This window comes from Plecotus auritus, assembly GCF_963455305.1.
Source record: "Plecotus auritus genome assembly, chromosome: 11".
NCBI lineage: Eukaryota > Metazoa > Chordata > Mammalia > Chiroptera > Vespertilionidae > Plecotus > Plecotus auritus.
This window is the reverse complement of record NC_137777.1, coordinates 4,720,617-4,740,217: the sequence shown is the minus strand read 5'-3', so window position 1 is coordinate 4,740,217 and position 19,601 is coordinate 4,720,617. Positions and strand designations below refer to the sequence as shown.

Sequence of the window (19,601 nt, the reverse complement as noted above, 5' to 3'; positions counted from 1 at the left end):
AATGATGTTTTCAGAAATTCAGTAAAATCCTCATTACCTTACAATAGTCTTTTTTTTTTTTTTTTTTTTTTAAATTCAGGCTAATGTCCATAGTTGTTCCCCTTAGTTTGTGGCTCTCATAAAACAGTTTTGAGAATTTTACCAAACAAGGACTCCTGACAACGGCGTTTTGTTTTTCTTTGATCTTCCTCCCTGTACTCAGGTCACCTCTGGGTACAAAGCCAAGACCATTGTTACTGCGCTCCCTGGGTCTTTTCTGGATCCTCTGTTGTCACCATCCCTCATGGAGGACTATGAATTGAGACAGTTAGTCTTGGAAGTGATGCATAACCTCATGGATCGCCATGACAACAGGGCAAAGCTTCGAGGGATCAGGTAGTGTGCCATCTTGAAATAGGCTTAATGGTGATGTTTTTTAGTTTCTACATTCACATATTTAAGTGTTGTGATATTTTTAAATCTAGGACCTGCAGGTTTTATTAATCCAGAGTTTTATTTAATTGGTATCAAGAGTATTTAATTATCAGTATAGTTTAAGATAACAAATGTTTAGAGGTCTTTTCAGAGATCTCAACTACTAGTGGTCACTAGTTACATGAATTTTAATTTTGCTTTAAACTTAGAAATGGCATTAGGAGTCAAGATTACTTTATGAAATTCTTAATTAAACTTCCTAAGTCAGCGATACGATTACATAATAGACTTACTTAACATGCTCATTGAAATGAGTGTTACATAGTTCAGACTCCTAAGTATAGCTATTGATTTGCCACATAAGCTGTGATATTGTAACTAAATGTGCTGTTTATTAAAAATTATATCTTGCCAAAACCGGTTTGGCTCAGTGGATAGAGCGTCGGCCTGCGGACTGAAGGGTCCCGGGTTCGATTCCGGTCAAGGGCATGTACCTTGGTTGCGGGCACATCCCCAGTGGGAGGTGTGCAGGAGGCAGCTGATCGATGTTTCTCTCTCATCGATGTTTCTAGCTCTCTGTCCCTCTCCCTTCCTCTCTGTAAAATATCAATAAAATATATTTAAAAAAAAATTATATCTTGATTATCTCTAGAATAATACCTGACGTAGCTGACCTAAAGATCAAAAGAGAAAAAATCTGTAGACAAGACACAAGTTTCATGAAAAAGGTAAGATTATCTTCTAAAAAATAATGCATGATATAAGTTAAATAATGATCTCAGTGAAAGCCATTTGAATAGTTAGGTAGTTTTATGTTGACATATGGCCTTGAAATGAAGCCACACTTTATTAATAGACTGAGTTGGTTTGGTTTTGGGGGAAACCTCGGTGCAATCCCTGGCAATTTCTGAACCTCTCCCCTCTATGTCACCTTTAGACTTGCCTTTGGGGACTTCATGCCAGCGCATAGCAGAACCTGCAAGGCTCTCCCTGGACGAGTGCTAACCGCCTCACAGGGACTCCCCTCTAAGACCAGGCGGCCTTAGCACCTTTGCCCTCAGCCAGATTTCCCCATCATTACCAAGGCTCCCCTAATCCTGCCATCCATTTTAGTTTTTGTTTATATCAATCTGCAGTTTGTTTTTGTCTTTTCAAATATTACTGAAAGTATTTTCATGGTTGACACTAACACTATTTCCTACCTCCTGTTTTTATTTAAGGCTTGTTCTTCAACTCTTCTGTTAGTTTGTAGTTTATGCTGGTATATTTGTTGATGTTAATGATGGGAATACAATTTGACCATCTAATTATCAGTTTAAATTTCTCTTCCACCGTATATTGTGTAAGAAGATAGCTACTTTATAAGAGGGTATATGCATGTGAAATCTGCCTTTACTACATTTCAAGCAAACATCTTTTTCCTCTGTCATGACCCTTTTCAGAATGGGCAGCAACTGTATCGGCACATATATCTGGGCTGTAAAGAGGAAGACAATGTTCAGAAAAACTATGAGTTACTTTATACTTCTCTTGCTCTTATGACAATCGAATTGGCCAATGAAGAAGTGGTTATTGATCTCATTCGCTTAGCCATTGCTTTACAGGTATGCTTTCGTAGCCTTGCATTGAGGAAAACGTTTTTGTATGAAACAGATACCATCTTTAAAGCATTGTTGCATTTATCCAAGGACATGAATTTTTAAAAGGGAGTGTCTGGTTTTAAACCTAAAATACTCAAGACAATGACCATAGGCGTTTGTTTTGTTAACAAATGTTGAAAGCATTTGTTTGTGTGCTAAACATTCGAGTCCCCAGGAAAATACTGTGATGAAAAGACAGCATGGTCCCTGGGCTCATACTTGGAGCTCAGTGGGGAAGATAGTCATTAAATAATATGTTTATAGTTGATTGGTTAGGGGTTAAGGGTTATGTAATAAAGGACAGTAAGCAATGAGAGTGTATATATATATATATATATATATATATATATATATATTATATTTGTATATCAGAGAGAGAGATGTTTATATATTTAATATATATGTACTATTTTTTCTTAGGAAAAGCTAGTTGAGAGACTTTACTCTTTTATAAATGGGCATTTATTCTCCTTTCGGAATTTTTAAAAAATAACTTCTTATAAGGTGACATTTTGGTTAGCATTCCAAACCCCCGCAGCTCTCAGTGGCGCCAGAGGAACCTGGGGGCCTAAGCCTGTGCTGTGCTTTCTGTTAAAGGACAGCGCCATCCTCAACGAGGACAGCCTGCCCATGTTCCACCGCTGCGGCATCATGGCCCTGGTGGCAGCCTACCTCAACTTCGTCAGCCAGATGATAGCCGTCCCTGCCTTTTGCCAGCATGTTACCAAGGTAAGGTATTCCGAAAGCTCCTCAGCTTGGTTTTTATACAAACATGGCTCATTTTCTTTTGGTGATGATTAATTTCAATTTTGATGTTTATGTATCAAATTCAGATAATTCTATAGAATTATGCAGTGACTGGGTCTTTTCTGGATCTTTTGTTGTAAATGGAAACTACATTAAACAATTATGAATCTCAGTATCTAAATTTTCTTAAATGTTACTATTTTTGTTGTTATTGTTTTAAACCAGTCTACTTGAGCCAGATCTCAAAGGTTGAATATCTGTGTTCTCGAGATTTGTTCTCTATCATTCAACTATATTTGGCTTTTTCAGCAACTCATTAAATAATTACTTGAATGATTTAAAAACATTTTAGGGCAGTGGTCGGCAAACTCATTAGTCAACAGAGCCAAATAGCAACAGGACAACGATTGAAATTTCTTTTGAGAGCCAAATTTTTTAAACTTAAACTTCTTCTAACGCCACTTCTTCAAAATAGACTCGCCCAGGCCGTGGTATTTTGTGGAAGAGCCACACTCAAGGGGCCAAAGAGCCGCATGTGGCTCGCGAGCCGCAGTTTGCCGACCACTGTTTTAGGGGAACCTCATTTTATGGAATTGGGAGTTCACCTCTCAGTTGGATTTAGTGCATTCTAAGAAGTAAAACTCATTCATTCACTAAACAAGTGACTATTTAATGCTGTGAAAGCAGTTACCCCCTTCCGTTGCTCGCAGTTGATGCAGGAGCCAGACTTCCGTGCTCTGAGACCTCCCGAGGGCTGCCGAAGGAGCACGGTGAGGGCCGTGCGAGGGCCTGTGCTTTGTGAAGGGACTTCCACGGCAGAGGCATCTGAGAACATACGTGTTCTGATCCTTTGCAGTGGGTTTAATCAGGTGTAACGGGTCATTGTGTTTTCACTACATGCATTACTTTATTGTCAGGATTTTGTTACCTGGTGAGTTTTGAAGATAATATAAAAACAAAATGAACTCTGCGTTTGGGCTGTAAGCATAGTTTAAATTTAAAAATAAAGGGATGGTATTTCTTATATACGTTTAGTTTTTGTTTGTTGTTGTTTTAGCTTTCCACGTTTTCATAGCAAGGTCCCGAGAAGAGAGGTTTTTTATTTTTATTTTGTTTCTGGGTATTTTTCAGGTTATTGAAATTCGGACAATGGAAGCCCCTTATTTTCTGCCAGAGCATGTTTTCAGAGATAAGTGCACGTATGTAAATCTTCACATTTTAAGGCAGGATGCTGACTTGAGAGACCGGTCAGTGATTATAAAGGAATCAGCTGTTGAGAATAATTTTCTGGTGTTTTATAATAATCTATGTTTCTGGCATTTAATTCATCTCACTTCTTTCTCTTGCTATAGAAGTTCTTATACATGATAAATATAGGCTTGTGCAAACATAGGTCAGCCTTTGATTAAAAAAATATTTATCTTTTTAGTATGGAGATATATCTCCTAAATAGCGTGTTCTCATATGAATGAACACTCCTTTAAAGAAATACAATATCCTGTTCAAGACTTTCCATAATAGATAACAATACTCATAAAATTCTGGGAGAAAGACTATTAAGGAAAATTAATAATTCATACGCTACATTCTTCCTTGCTATTCAAACAAACAAAATAAATGAACAATATGTTCTTCACACTTGTGGGCTCTAAAAGCGGTTTTCTTATTGAAAGCATCAACGTAAGATAAAATCAGGCCGTTTGATAGGAAAGAGAAACTTCATGTGATTGGGCAGTGCTTCCTGTCACTTGCTGGCCCATACGGTTTTTCATTAACTGTCACAGACTGCATGTTATGTTCTCTCAGTAGATGTTAATCACCTTGCACGGTAAAGCTGAATTTAGTCCTCTTTATCATTTAATGTGTGAATACCAGCAGGACAATGTAAGCCGGACCTCACCATTGGAACGCTCTTGGGGAGTGAGTCACAGCAGAATGGTTAATAGGAGGGACCACGTGCCCTGTGCTGTAAAGAGTTCACATTAGTCCTCTAAATTATACTATGCCTATTGCTAATTACAGATCATTTGTAATATTTAGGCTCTGACCTGGAATGTTTGAATGATAACTTATTTTTGCTCGGTAATTTAAATAACACTAAATTACTTTTGTTTGATCAATCTGACAGGCTTCCAAAATCTTTGGAGAAGCATGACAAAAATTTGTACTTTTTGACCAACAAGATTGCGGAGTCACTAGGTGGAAGTGGCTATAGTGTTGAGAGATTGTCAGTGCCATACGTACCGCAAGTCACAGGTGAGCGGAGGCTGATTAGAGCTCTCATCTAGTGATATGTTTCAGTAACTTTTCCATTCTCAATTAGCAATGAAAATAGTTTGTATATTTACTGTACCACAGCTTTCCAAATGCTTAAGGAGGGTTACTTGTACTTTTCAATTTTCCTCTTGAAAACTTAGTAAGTCTCTAAAGGTATACACAGGGATGAGCAAAAGTAAGTTTACAGTGGTAAGTATGCTAAACTGTTATTTTATTTTTTTAATTATTGTATTATCATTATTAACCTACTTTTGCCCACCCCTGGATATGATTTTATCACGAACAGATTTAATCTTCAAGTGACTGTTATAGTTGCACTAAATAATAATACGCTTTAAACAAAGGAGGACCGTAAGATCTTCCCTCATTCACCAGTGTTGAGTTTAACTTAGGAAATGGGTGAAAATGGGTTAATTAGTTACCGGTAAATGTGTTTACTAAGCTCAATGAATTAGGCAGCTTTTGTCACGTGAAAGAGTACAGATCATTTGCTGTGCAAAGAAGTCTCAAACGTTGACAGTTAAGAATATGCTTTCTTCTCTACACTCTATGCTTCCTCTGTTCTTGTCATTGACCACAGTAACTCTGTAGTGCTTCAAGGCAAAACTGCATGGTGTCTTACAGTCGATTTTTACTTTAGATACTAAAATCAAACAATATCCTCCGCCTTCATTTTCACTTGGTGATTGTACAAATATTAAATTTGGTACAACTAGTTCTTCCTTTGGGGAAACCTCTGTTGTATAAGAGAACTGTTTGAGTTCAATTAGGTGGTTTTATGGAATAATCACTAAAAGCAGCACAATCTTTATAAGTACTTATCTTTTTATATAATGTGGACCCAAAATACATACATTTATTACAAAGATAGTTGTTCATAGCATCTGAAATGTTAGTGAATTCTTATTCACTAACATTTTATTTCATATTCTATGCTATACAAGATTTTATTCTGCATGAATTCCTTGGGGAAATAAAAATGTTAGAATAAAACATTAGCAGAGCATTGTAAATTGTAATTTAAAAGACTTTAAAAACATTTCATTCTTATTGTGTGGCTTTAGCTCTCTTTCCTTCAGGCAAAAACCCTCCTAAGCCCAGGCACAAGTACAAAGGTAAACCCAGCATCGGTCTGGCTGCCCGTGCCCTCCCCCCCCCCCCACCCACCCCCACCCCGTCCTCTAGGAGAGCAGCTTAATCAGACCTGCCTTTTAGAACGGACCAGTGCCTGCATACCTTCTACACCTACAAGTTCCCTTACGATTTTGCTCTGCCTCCCCATTGCCCTAGTTAATTTGCACTGCTTATTACCTTCTAACCTGATCCTTTCACTCTTCACAATTTTAGTGAACATTCTGGTGCTTTTTTTAACAGGTGGTTTGTTCTTTTCCATTTCTTCCCACCCCTGAAAAAGATGTATTCCTTTCTTAATGCCTCTTTATCACTGACGGGAAGAATTCTGAACATTTCAGTACTTGCTTATATAATGCAGCCGTCAGAGTGGGAGTTCTCTGGTCTGTAAAGACGGGTGGTGTCGAGCAGTCCATGGTGCATGTGCCCTGCCTCAATGCAGGAGGCGGGGACACATGATTCTTTGTGGGACAATCAGTTGGGCATTGTGTTTTTCTTTGGCTGTATAACCATCAGGTGATAATTTTGAAAATTAAGGGATTTAAGAACATCATACTGAAAAAAAAGCAAAACGTTTAGTTTGTTGTGTGACATAGATATATGTGTGTGTGTGTGTATACACACGTGTGTGTGTGTGCATACATATTGGAGGCAGATATAGAAATATAGATATATACACCATCATCATCAAGATAGCAGCTGCAATTTATTAGGCACCTGCTGTGTGCTAAGCCCTGTGATGGGTACTTCATGTTCTCTTATTCCTTTAACCTTTAAAATAGTTCAGCGAAGAAGGTAGCATTATCTTTGTTTACAAATGCGGATAGGAAGGCAGAAATTAAATAACTTGGTTATTACTTTTTATCCCATGATTTTTGGTTGGGTTTTATTCTATAAATACAGAGGTTGCCGAAAGTAGGTGTACAGTTGTGAGTATGTAAAACACAGTTTATTCTTACATTATAATTTATTAATTATTAATTTATATTTATTTATTTGTTTTTAACTATAAACCTACTTTTGCCCAACCCTGTATGCATTAATTCTATGGAATTTTGCACCTTTCTATAGGGCTAAAAAACTATACCTTGGTAAGTAATATCAGCATTAAATGATGACATTTTGAATTTTGTGAAGATAAGTTATTTGTGAAATTTCGTTTGCCCCAGTTAGCTCTTTAATAGAATCTGAGTAGTATTGTAGCCCAAGTCACATTTGTGATTTAGTGTATACAGTGAAGACAGTGTCTATATCTGACTGTTAAATAGCCACAGAAAGTTCCACGTAATGTAGTGCTGTGCCACTTGCATTCAGACTCCTTTCTTCCTTAGCCGCCTGCGTGCAAGTGTGTGCATTAAGTGTAGGTACGCCAGGTGGCAGCAGAGCAGCACAGGAGGAGTGAGGCGCAGCGCTAAGTGTTGGTTCAAATCCTGTTCCCGTTCAAACCTGAAGCTACAGGAAGGAAGAGGGAGGGGGCAGTGGAAGGGACACAGTCAGCAGTGTCTGGGTCTACCCAGCCCCCTTTGGGGAAGGGAAGCAAACATCTCCCCAGGCTGTATGCTTAGACTCTGAGCTGGAGACAGGGCATTCTCTGGAGCCAGAGGGGAGGGCGGTCCATGGAGGGGGCGAGGCTGCATCTCCGCAGGCTTGGCAGGCAGCTCAGGAACAGCCGGAGCGGCCCCTGGGACGGGCATTATTTCCCAGACGCTCTGCTTTAGGGACCGTACGTTTGTGCAGATGTACACGGTGCCGACTGTGTACCTGGGCTCTGCTGCAGTCACCTGTAAGCAGGTGACTGTACAGTTTAAATGCTCGAGGATATGTGTTACGGTTTCCCGTTGAAGTTTATTTTCTTTCCTTTTAAAACCGAATCTTTTTATATCTCCTCAGTCCTTCCCTTCTGTTCTCACTGATTTTGCCCCCACTGATCCCTTTCCTGCCCCGTCCCTCTCTTTCCCTTCTATCTTAGGTTTCAATTTGACTCTCTTCTGCAGACCACCCCCAGCCATCGTATGTCAAGCGAGGCATTCTTCTCTCGGGTTCTTTGTGAAGTATGCTGTTTATCGCTCAGTTTGCATTCTAGTGAGACCTTGGAAGTTGGCCTGCTTGGAGGGTACAAGCAAGTTGGCATGATGACCACATACTATTTTGTAGCTGTTGTGTTCTGTTTGCTAATTTATATCAAAGCATATGATCATGGAGGAAAAACAGAAAGAATGCAGTGTCTTAGGTGAGCTCACTACTAGCCGGTGGTAAAACAGTGACCTGCAAACTAGCAGAACTTGGTGCAGGAGCAGTTGTCACATGGAGCATGTGCTGGTTCTGTCCCTTGGCCTTCATAGAGCAGAACTGAGTGACTCCTGTGTGACAGACACAAATCCGTGGTCACTGCATTTCTGCTATGCATGGGGAGATGAGACACGGGTCTGCAGTACAAGGCCCAGTAGGGGATGGAAGGTGACAATGACTGAAGGGAAGATCAGTCATAACAGAGTAAATTTTCATAGCTAGAAGAAAGAGGGGTATGTGATAGTTAAGATTTTTAAGGAAGTGATATATTTGATTAGGCCAGAAAGATATGAATCTTTAGAGTGGGGAGGACCAGGGCAGGGAGTGAAGCGTGTCTAGGAGAGGTCCCTGTCTGTAGGAAGGTGTGGAAGGCAGGTGTGCTAACGTGACTCAGATTGTAGGAAAGGCACACGGACTTGAACACTAGATCAGTCAGGAGCAGTGGAAGTTACTGTGTAAGATCTGATGAGAGAGAGGCCCAGAGCGCCTTTTTAATTCATCAGGGGAGGATTAGAATTGCTTGGAGAGCAGTGTGGTCACTGCTTTAAACAGCTTGTAGCGTGATGGAGGCATACAGGGACAACTGTACAAAGGTCCGACCATCCTGCAGTGCACTGACAGGTCCTCCACGGTTACCTGGCCTAAAATGCCCTCAGTGCCACGGCGAAGAATGCTGCCCAGGTTAGGCTGTGATGGCACAATCGCAACTCCTTGCTGGTTTGAAACAGGAAAAAATTTCCTTGGTGCTCACACTAACTGCGTATCTTCCATAGCTGGAGTCCAGGCTGATGGAGCAGCCACCTTCGGGAGCATCACTCTTACTTTATTGGCCAGAGCTAATTAGGTGCCCCTCCTGCACAGACAGGCCGGGAATTGCAATCCTACTGTGTGCCCAGAAAAAGAGTCAGCTACCAAATTTGATTAGTAGCATCAATCACTACCTTGGAAGGCAACCCGGGGGAGAGGTAGTCAGTAAGAGAGAAGCTGGTTCATTATCCTCGCCTCCTCTAGCCCTTCATTCCTCCCCCTCGGGAATAAAACCGCGGCGGGTTAGGAAGCTCCAGTGGCGCAGGCTATCAGGTGGCTGCATCACAAAACGTGTGGGTCTGAGAACACGGTGCCTTGTGTATTTAGAAAGAGCAAAAAAGACAGGCTGTCTTAATTGTGCGAAGTGTTTTAAAACCTGAAGCATGTCATTTATAAATGTCACACCATTTCTTGCTGGCATATAACGGGGGGCTCTTTATTTTAGATGAAGATCGACTTTCTAGAAGAAAAAGTATCGTGGACACCGTATCCATTCAGGTGGATATTCTACCCGGCAGCATCCCTTCTGACGATGTGGTGAGTTGCTGAAAGTTCGTGCTCAGTGCTGTCTTGAGATAGACATCAATTTAAAAGAATTTTTTGCCCTCCATGCTTTCAAATAGGAGCAAATGTAACTCAAAATTATCCCCAAATGAGCAGTTTTTATTGTAGTAGAAATTAATCTGATTCAGCCTGGAACTTAACTTGTAATTTATTTTACTAAATGCATTTCGGCTATCTATAAAAATACATAATGTAACATGTATGATACCATTAGGTTTTACAATGCAATCTAGTGTAATAACAGGAACTGAAAAACAGAATCAAGTATAAGATTTTTTTATAAGACAGAAATGTCACTTAAGGCCTATCATTAAATGAGGAGGCCTCTAGATCCTGTTTTTAAAGATTTATGAAACATAAATTATGAGAATTAAATGGAAATAGATACTTCAGATGCTCACAACTTTTAAAACTTTCAAAACTTCTTCTATGAGGGACATTTTTTTTTATCACTTTAGATAGTAAATGTAATGAGCATAATGTCGGCGAGGCTGTCTCGCTAACCTGTGTCTTTAAGGGCTGGGACTCACCTGAGCCCTCTGAGATGTAATGCTCTCCTCCTGTCTCACTAGCGCACGAGAGTGTAACCTCCCGAGTTGTAGGAAGAAGCACAGCCGCACTCTCTGGACTTACCACACAGGCACCAGAGAATTTTTTGATAGTCGAGTAAAAGTGCCGCAATCCAGCATGCCAAGTCAGCCTCCTCCTTGGTTTACCCATTGTTTGCCTTCCTAGGTATTTCATTGTTTCTCATTTGTACAGTATAAATCATTAAAAGAATATCCATCTAAGAAAAGGGGACGGAAGTTGTCTGAATTCATGCTTTCTCAGCCTCCTCTTTCGTCCCTGCTCCCGGCCCTGCCAATTTATTTGTCCTCAGGAATTCAAACAGTGTGGGGGCCAGGGTACAGTCGACTAACATACATCTTCTGTGCTGTTCACCTCCCCGTTGGGTAGAACTAGTCCTTTTTATTAAGAAATTGTCTGCAGAGCACTAACAGGCAGGCAGTGCTCATTGTGGGGCTCTGAGATTGGTTGAAAGTTTCTTGCAAATTTAAGGCTCCAGAAAAATCATCCAAATTCACCTCTTCTGAGCCATTTTAATGTCTGTGCTCCTTGCTGGGAGGAGGGTATCTTCCTCGCTCTACCTTGTAATGATTTTTAATTTGGTGCTGTTACATTTTGAGGGAAGAATATCATCTTAAGCCTTAGTTTATACACTTTATTTTGTCAAGAGTATAATTTATTTTATTGACTGGTATTACTCCATTTTCCTCTTGTTAACTGTATTTCTTTCTTTTAAAGATACATATAAAGCACTTCAAACTGTTACAAACAGTCCTTTTTTGAGAAAATGAACTGAAAATACATTTGCATAAATACTTAAATGTCGGAAGAAGATTCTTGAACATGAACTTTACATTAAAAGTCCATTAATATATTTATTAACTTGTTAAAAGCCTTCTTCTTTGTTGTAAGTCCAAAGTCAAACATGCCTCCCACTGAGCATTTGAAAAGTTAAGTAAACGGTTTACTAAAAGATGTCCTTGAGCTGGTTGGAGTTTCAAACCCATTGACCTTTATGGAATCTGATTTTGCATATTAGGAATGATTGTTCAAATACCAGGAGACAAAAGCAATTACCTTCTAGGCTAGAACTAATTTCATGGTGAGGATAGGAGAGATTTGCGTCAGTTAGGTATTCACCAGTTAATGGTATAGCAAAATATCAAACCATGAACAAGTACATTAGCTAATAGTGGATCAGTTAAGAAAATTGCTCATTTAAAAACAGTACTCTAATATTTGATCAAAATTATTTGAAATTTTACATACATAATCCCAGTTAGTCTTCAGATCTAACTGATACCTGCTTTTAGGTTTATAACTTAAAAACCAAGTCAGAAGATTGTTTAGCAAGCTTGTGTTTTCTCTAGATACAACTCCCATTGTCACTCTAGTCTGTGAGATATCTGGTCCACTGGAGGTATGTCCGTTCCAACATTCGCTATTCAAACCTTAGCTTACTGTGATCACTTTTCGAAAAATTGCCTTATATATCTGTATATACATATATTCACTTTTTCTAAAACTCCTTAATTCAAAAAGATAAATGGCTAAAATGTAATAGAGGCATGTCTGCCTCCTGAGATAAAATTACCAGTTGAGTAATAGACTCAAGCGCTATAGGCAAGACCTTTGACCTCTAGTGCTCTGAGCACTGTAGACATGACCTTTGACCTCTAGTGGTTCTCTCTGAGCACTGTAGGCATGATTTCAGTGCATAATGGATGTGGGTAATCTCAGTCTTCTCTTAAGAGGTGTGGTAGTCAGTGCTTAATTATTTTGGGAGATGGATGAGAGGGTATGGATACTCAATTTTTCTTTGTACAAAATTAAGCAACGGTTGGCTGAACCGGATTGTTGTGTATTCTAGGACAAATAACAGATCTGTTTTATACACGCGTACTCTTGCCTTTTTCCCAATTATAACTGAAGATTCCTGCATGTGTGCTAACAAACAGTGATCCTAAGGTCCGCAACAGTGGTCAGGGCCTGCTGTGCTGGGTGCCACACAATTACTAAAGTGCCCGGGGAAGTGACCTAGAACTGATGGAAAAGAGATGAATTGCAGATTTTATGCAGGCCCAGGGGTGCTGTACAGTCAAGGTCAGAGCTGTAGGTCAAACATGAGGCAAAAGTCATACGCAAGAGGAACCGGAAACTCTTCGGGATGGTGCCTTGGCCCTGTTTTTCCGTGACTCCAGCACGCCAGTGAGAGCTGGAGCAGATTCTAGTTTAGCTGAGCACCAAATGGAGTAGCTGGCTTGTTTTTAGCAGCGCCATTGTATGAAACATAGGAATCATTAAACACTATTACAAAGCAATTTAGAAAAATATAGGATTCAGAAAAGGGAGTCTTGGGAAACAAGATTGAAGACAAATCATAGAAGGTTTTTATTACCAGCCTTAGGGCTCTGCGTGTGATTGGGTAGGAAGCAGGGAAACACTGAAATCCAGCAGTCACTTCAGAGCTGTGCTTCACACAGTGACTGAGAAGCGTGACTGGAGGGGGAGATCCTTGTAATCACCTGGACGGAGCTCCGAGGACCCGGAGCAGCCAGGCTGGGGATGAAGAGGAGGGACGCGGGCAGGAGGACCCTGTTCTGAAGGCAGAGTGACTGACTGAGAGCAAGTTAGAGAAAGGAGGTTACCAAAAGGGACAGGGGCAGGGGGACTTGGTGTAGATGCCGAGAGACTGAATCATCGTGACCTGAATTAAGGCAATAACAAACAGAAGAAGAGTTGTTCAGGAAAGTACGCTGGCTTCTCACCTGTCCAGATGGAACGGGTAATAAGTAAAAGTCCCCAGCGTTCTTTCTCCTGGGCTGGAGGTTGGTCAGAAGTCTGATGCTCTTAACCAGTTGCAAGAACAACCGTTTTGTTTTTTTCATCGAGGTACTAGATTGCTTCTAGATAAAAAATAACTGACCAGCCAGAGGCTAATCTTCTATATCTGCTCCAAACATCTAGAACAAAGCCACCGAAGACTCCCAGGTTTAATGTGACTTCACCTAGAACTCTGAGCCTCGCTCGGTGGGAACCGAGGCAGTGGAGCTGTGTGCTTGGTTTCCGCTCAGGCCTTTGTATTGCAGCCGCGCAGGTGCGGAGCGTGCAGGCTTCCGCTCTCCTTAGCCTTAGCCAAGGAAGCTCATGCGCTAAAATTAGGGATGACCAGAGCCCAGGCAAGTACTCACATCCCATTTCTTCATTTTTATTCCGAGATAACGTAGTCGCTGGATATGTTCTCCCTCCTGAAAACTAACGATCCTTCCTGAAAGGTGCTGGCACCACCGGCTGTGACTGACTTTTATCATAAAGCACTGACTTCACACCTTTCACACACCTCGGAGCGCTAGGGAGATGTGAGAGCCCAAGTCAGAGGGTGTTTCTGCAGAGTAAGACTTGGTGGCGGGCCGTGGAAGATCCAGCGCGTGATCATTTTAAGCTGTCGGTGAACTGTTCTCACTGAACACTTCCCAAAGTAGTGATGCTTGCTTTTAAACTATTTACCGTTTTAGATTATTTTATTTTCGCTTTGTAAACAGTATGAGGTGCCGAAACGTACAGAGACTAGAGGGTACTTCATTTAAAGCGTCATCTCTGCCTGCGGTGTTTTCAAGCACTGTCCCTCTGAAGCCGTTCAGTCGGGGCTCAGGGCTCCTTGCACTTCCCCACTCAGATTGGTTCTGCTCAGCGCTACGTGGGGGGCCCGGGATGCGCATCCGGCCAGCCCAGGGATAGCCTGCAGACTTGTTTGGGAGCCCCGAGAGTACACCATTACCACATTTGTGGAGTATAATTACAAATCACGCCAACACAGAGAAGAAAAAATCTTGTCAAAGCTCTGATATGACTTGTAACTGCATGGAAGTATTATTTATATCCACCTTTCTTAACTATTTTACTTAAAATCACTTTTCTCCAGGTTAGTAACACTGAAGAAATTACCTTTGAAGCATTAAAGAAAGCAATTGGTGAGATTTTTTTTTTTATACTCATTAACTCTCCCAGTATTTTGATAGTTTATCTTAGTACATGTCTATATGCTGATTTCTATATAAATATGTAATGGATTTCTTTAACTACATTCTTTAGGTTTTTACAATTGTAGAAAGTCAGAGTAATATTTTATACCAAGATAAGTGAAGACCACAGCGTCAGTCCAACCTGGTGTGAAATTTGGCTGCAGCATTTCTAGCTGTGTGATCTTGGGAGAAGGTTAATTTCCTGCCTGGTGTTTTCATTGATGACATAGCAGGGATTAACGTGACACTGTCGTGCCTGCTGACACTCACCCCTTGCAGACTCACTTCTCATTATACTAGTATGTGCCTGTTACAAACCACTCAGTTTACTTTTCCCAGTATTTCTCACGAGTTTTCATCCTATTTCTCATACGTTCATGCAGCTTGCATACTGGCCACCAAGTAAGGGTGGCATTAGAATGCACTGTAATGTGCTTGCACAATTCTAGCAAAGTCTGTCTATACCAAGGAAAATAATTATCTGTGACAAGGTAGACATTTACTATTTTACTGTTTCGCAAACTTTGGCTAGACCAGTGGTCGGCAAACTGCGGCTCGCAAGCCACATGCGGCTCTTTGGCCCCTTGAGTGTGGCTTTTCCACAAAATACCACGGCCTGGGCGAGTCTATTTTGAATAAGTGGCGTTAGAAGCAGTTTAAGTTTAAAAAATTTGGCTCTCCAAAGAAATTTCAATCGTTGTCCTGTTGATATTTGGCTCTGTTGACTAATGAGTTTGCCGACCACTGGGCTAGACCATACATCATCTTCAGATAAAAACTCGCTTTCCGGATTGTGGTAAATAGGTGGGAAGGCTAAGCCACAGTGGTTCTGTACGATGCCATTCGGTAGCCGGTTGAGCAGATTCCTGCAGCGCCTCACCTGCGCAAGCGCGTGGCTGCTGAGAGGAGACTCCTCCTTCGGGAAGGAAGTGAGCGTGCTCTGCTGTTTCGGTGGCACGACAGAGCTCGTCTGTGAAAAGGGGTCTGTGTAGTTTGAACCCTGAGATTTAAAAACATTTTGCGTAAGTGTTGCTTTCTAGTCTTAACTAAGACATTTCAAAGTGCGTTACACCATCTGCTTTTTCCTTATAAAAGTAATCTTATAAATTGTTTCTTTTTGTTTTGAGATCATTTACTTATGGTCATTGGAAGGGTCTCTGAAATTCTGTGTTGCTTTAACGGGTCTCTGTAAACATGTACATAGATACCAATGGAATGGAAGAACAGGAAAAGGAGAAGAGGCGACTGGTGATAGAGAAATTCCAGAAAGCACCTTTTGAAGAAATAGCAGCACAGTGTGAATCCAAAGTGAGTGGATAAATGCTGAAGGAGCAGGGGTGGGGGTGATTTGGGGGAAACTTTCTTGGTAATTGGTTGGTAGGTTCCATGTTTAGACAGATCAGCAGAAGACAAGTGATGTATCATATAGGGACTGAAACTTCCATGCGTAGACAGCTGTGAAGCTGAACAGTTTCTTCGTGTCCTGGAAGCTGATGGAAATGAGAGACCCCAAGCTGCATGTTATGATTGATGTGGCTTTGATACTTCCTTTGCAGTGGTTTTCAGTGCTTTTGCTGTGGGTGATTTTGTGTGTCTGTTGGTTTGTTTTTACCAGTGAGACCAGGAAAGAAAGAAAAGAAAAACTTTATATTACATGAGACAAACAAAACCAAAATATTACAGCACTCTGTACCATCAGCTTCATAGTTACAGTTATGCTTTGTCTTTTAAATTGCATTTGTATTAAAAAAAATAAAAAAAATAAATTGCATTTGTATTATTACATGTGGGTATTTGGAAAACAGTAAATTCATTCTTAACATTTTTTTTCCTTTTATAGGCGAATTTGCTTCATGATAGACTTGCTCAAATACTGGAACTCACCATACGGTAAGGGTTGTTACTACAACAGCAATACAACAACAGAATAGGAACTGTTAGCCCCTATAAATTTGTAGCTGATTGTGTTGAAGTAATTACCTTTTTCATTTAGGATAAACAAGAGGTCGTACAGGTACCTTTGTCTTAGCAGTCATTGTCTTCGCTAGCCGGTCTGTGGCCATTTCTTGTCCTGGTGCCCTCTGGCCTTTCTAGTTGTCCTTTAGAATGTCCCTACAAGGACAGCGGGTGCTTTGGAAGACTTGCACTCTAATGATATGTTGAACCAGGTACATTTCTCCCCAACTTCTCACTGCGGGGGCGATAGCAGTTGGGATGCTCTGTGCCGGGAAGCGCATTTAAGTGCACTGTTGACAATGCCCTTCTTCTCTTCCAGTCCTCCTCCCAGCCCATCAGGAACACTGACCATTACTTCTGGGCATGCCCAGTACCAGTCTGTCCCCGTCTATGAGATGAAGTTTCCTGACCTATGTGTATACTGAGTGGCTCGGGAAGACCTCAGCATAGAATGTCAAAGCCTGGAAATTAAGGCCGGGCTCTTTACTTTACGTCTATTAACACACTTCTTGAAAACAACGGTGGAACTTACATTTGACCAAATGCTTGTTATACCATACTAGAAATTTTGAAACTATACGTGATTTCAAGTACTTTTGAAGACAGATTTATGCCATATTGATTTCTTTTGAGGTTCCTGTTGGCTTTAAAGTGGAGCATGTATTGGTCTCAACATTATTTCATTGTTAAACCGTATATTTTAAACTTTTCTCAAACATGTTATTTTTTTTTTTTAATTAGGCCTTCGAGGGTGGAAAGATGTATGAAGTGTCTTGTATTTTAAACACCTGCACAACTGTTGAAGTAGGATTTTTTGCTTTAGCTTCGGTTATCTGCAAAAGCAAAAACATGCGAGTGTACTCTAGTCCTGGGCTGCTGACGGCCCTGTGGCCCTTGTCCCTGTGTTCCAGAAGTTGCGACAGGCGTCCCTTCATTCAGTTACCATGACACGTGCGATAGGCGTTCCTCCGCTTGTTTCCGTAGTGATGTTTGCTGAATAATATTCCTAGAATATGACCCTAAAATCAGTTGCCATACTTTAAAGTGTCTGGTTCTTGTAATACTGTATTTTCTGCCGAGAATTTGATCATTCTACATGAGAGGCTTAGAGCTTGCTCTCCAGATACCGAACTGTGCAATATTTTTTACATCATGAGATGTATTAGTTTACAGACTGTGCTTTGAAATTATAGTAGTATTTTGCTGTGGCTCGATTAATTAAATGAGATATATATATACATATATATTTAGTATAAAAAAGACATTTAAAACAGTTACTAGTTCACCTGTGAAGAGCACACATTTTGATTTTTATTAAGTGCACATTGATTTACATTTTTATATTGTTCATTGTTTTTAATCATCATAGTCAGAAAATTACCAAAATAGACTTTAATTTGTAGGATTCGAACTGCAGCTTGTATGCATTTGTGTTTAGGGTTTGTTATATTACATTTAAAGGGTGCCTATGGTTTTAGCAATCAAGTGTGCTAAGGATTGTCAGTGTAAGCTTCTGTCGGTTAAGCCACCAAGATGATGTGTACTCACACTCTACTCACCTGCTGATCGACCCATGGTGTCGTCTTAAAGCCACATTTCAGTAAGTCCACTACACGGCAAAATGAACAATTGTCTTTGCAAGTCTTACAACATCCTCCTAGGACATTTTTATAACGTAACCTGTTTATAGTTCTACGTTTTTTATTTTCTTTCTTTTTACATAAAAATACACGTATTAAAAATTGGGGCTGAAAACCAGTTTCAGTTTTGGCTTTCGTTTGTAAAATTGCAGTGAAGAGCGGCAGGCCACACGTTTGGTTTATGATTATGTGGGCACATGTAGCAGAAGCAGAAAAAGTAAGAAGCATGCTCATACGTTTTTCAGTATATGAACCAAAGTACAGTATCTTAAAGCACCTTGCAGGAGATAGGAGTCATCGAACCTCTAAAACGACACTCGACGTCCTGGCCGCTGTAGTACGTGTCCTGAAGAAGCCTGGTTTTCTGTGTAACTGTGCGGTCACCGAGGGGGTCGTGACCTATAGCAGCTGTCACTATTTGCCTCTTGATCAGCTAAAATGTGTCACCATTTAAGAAGCCAAATTGTGTGTCTTTTTAACTTTCTTTTTTCCCTTCTGTATTTTTAAAGAAGGATATTAATTGTCGACAGTGCATTTGAAAGTCAGAGCAGGGGGACATGCAGAAACAATCCCCACCCACTCAGGTGTCACTTTATAGATGAGCACTGTGTGCTTCTGTGTGGAAGCGTGTCATGTGAGAGTCAGGAAAGGAAGACATGTACTCCTTTGCACTCCTGCTCCAAGGATCCCAGGTCTCGGCGTGGTCGGTGCGTGTTGCACGGACAGGACCACCACTTCCAAACATGCTTACCGCCTTCCTCCTGGTCTGGGTGTAAGCGGTTGAGCTGGGCTCTGTAGGGGCTTGGTTTTGTTTTTAAATCACAGTAGACTCCTGTGTGCCCTTGGTTATTGAGCTGGTCTTGTTGCCGAGGATTCCCAAGAAGCCGGTCTGCCCGTTGGCCTGTGCCTTCCAGGAGCTCCTGCAGGGAGTGGGTGCGTGCTGTCTTGTAGCTGGGCCTGCGGCGGCGAGTGTGGCATTTGTGGAAAGGCACTGTGTGGCTGTATTTTTGTAAATGCTGAAAATTCTTATAAACTGTTATCACTTTCTTTTTTGCTGTAGACAGTTGCTTATATCATATTTCCTTGACATTGAATAGTTAACATTTAAATGTTCCTCCTATGCTTGTGTTGTCTTTGACGGCTCAGAGTTTGTCATTGAAGTTAGCCAGAACACGAGCACACACACATGCACACACACAGGCACACACACATGCACACACAGGCACATGCACACACAGACATACACATGCACACACAGGCACAGGCACATATACACGCACACACATGCACATGCACACACAGGCACAGGCACAGGCACATATACACGCACACACACACATACGCACACACTCTTAATACTTCTGAACCCGTTCTCTTTACAGTAATGCCACACTTTTACCAGCGGTTAACTTCCCTCCTCAGAATATCCCTTCTCTTCCTGTCTGAAAATGGAACTCGTTTGTCTTATTCATGGCAATATATGTCATAAATGTAACGAAGTGAGCTTTTTGAAATGTAAAAATCCACTCTGCAATTCATATGTAAGC

The 19,601-nt window shown here is 40.8% G+C and overlaps 1 protein-coding gene across 1 annotated transcript in view; it reads left to right on the top strand.

The window, feature by feature from the left end:
• Window positions 1-19,601, top strand: part of EFR3A (EFR3 homolog A) — a 57,891-nt gene extending 38,290 nt beyond the window's left edge. The window contains exons 13-23 of the mRNA XM_080646926.1: window positions 203-375; window positions 1,067-1,142; window positions 1,857-2,018; window positions 2,652-2,783; window positions 3,933-4,000; window positions 4,930-5,057; window positions 9,751-9,842; window positions 14,359-14,407; window positions 15,663-15,766; window positions 16,299-16,348; window positions 16,734-19,601. Coding sequence (XP_080503052.1) covers window positions 203-375; window positions 1,067-1,142; window positions 1,857-2,018; window positions 2,652-2,783; window positions 3,933-4,000; window positions 4,930-5,057; window positions 9,751-9,842; window positions 14,359-14,407; window positions 15,663-15,766; window positions 16,299-16,348; window positions 16,734-16,839 — 1,140 coding nt within the window. The 3' untranslated portion in view covers window positions 16,840-19,601. The remainder of the gene's footprint in view (window positions 1-202; window positions 376-1,066; window positions 1,143-1,856; window positions 2,019-2,651; window positions 2,784-3,932; window positions 4,001-4,929; window positions 5,058-9,750; window positions 9,843-14,358; window positions 14,408-15,662; window positions 15,767-16,298; window positions 16,349-16,733) is intronic.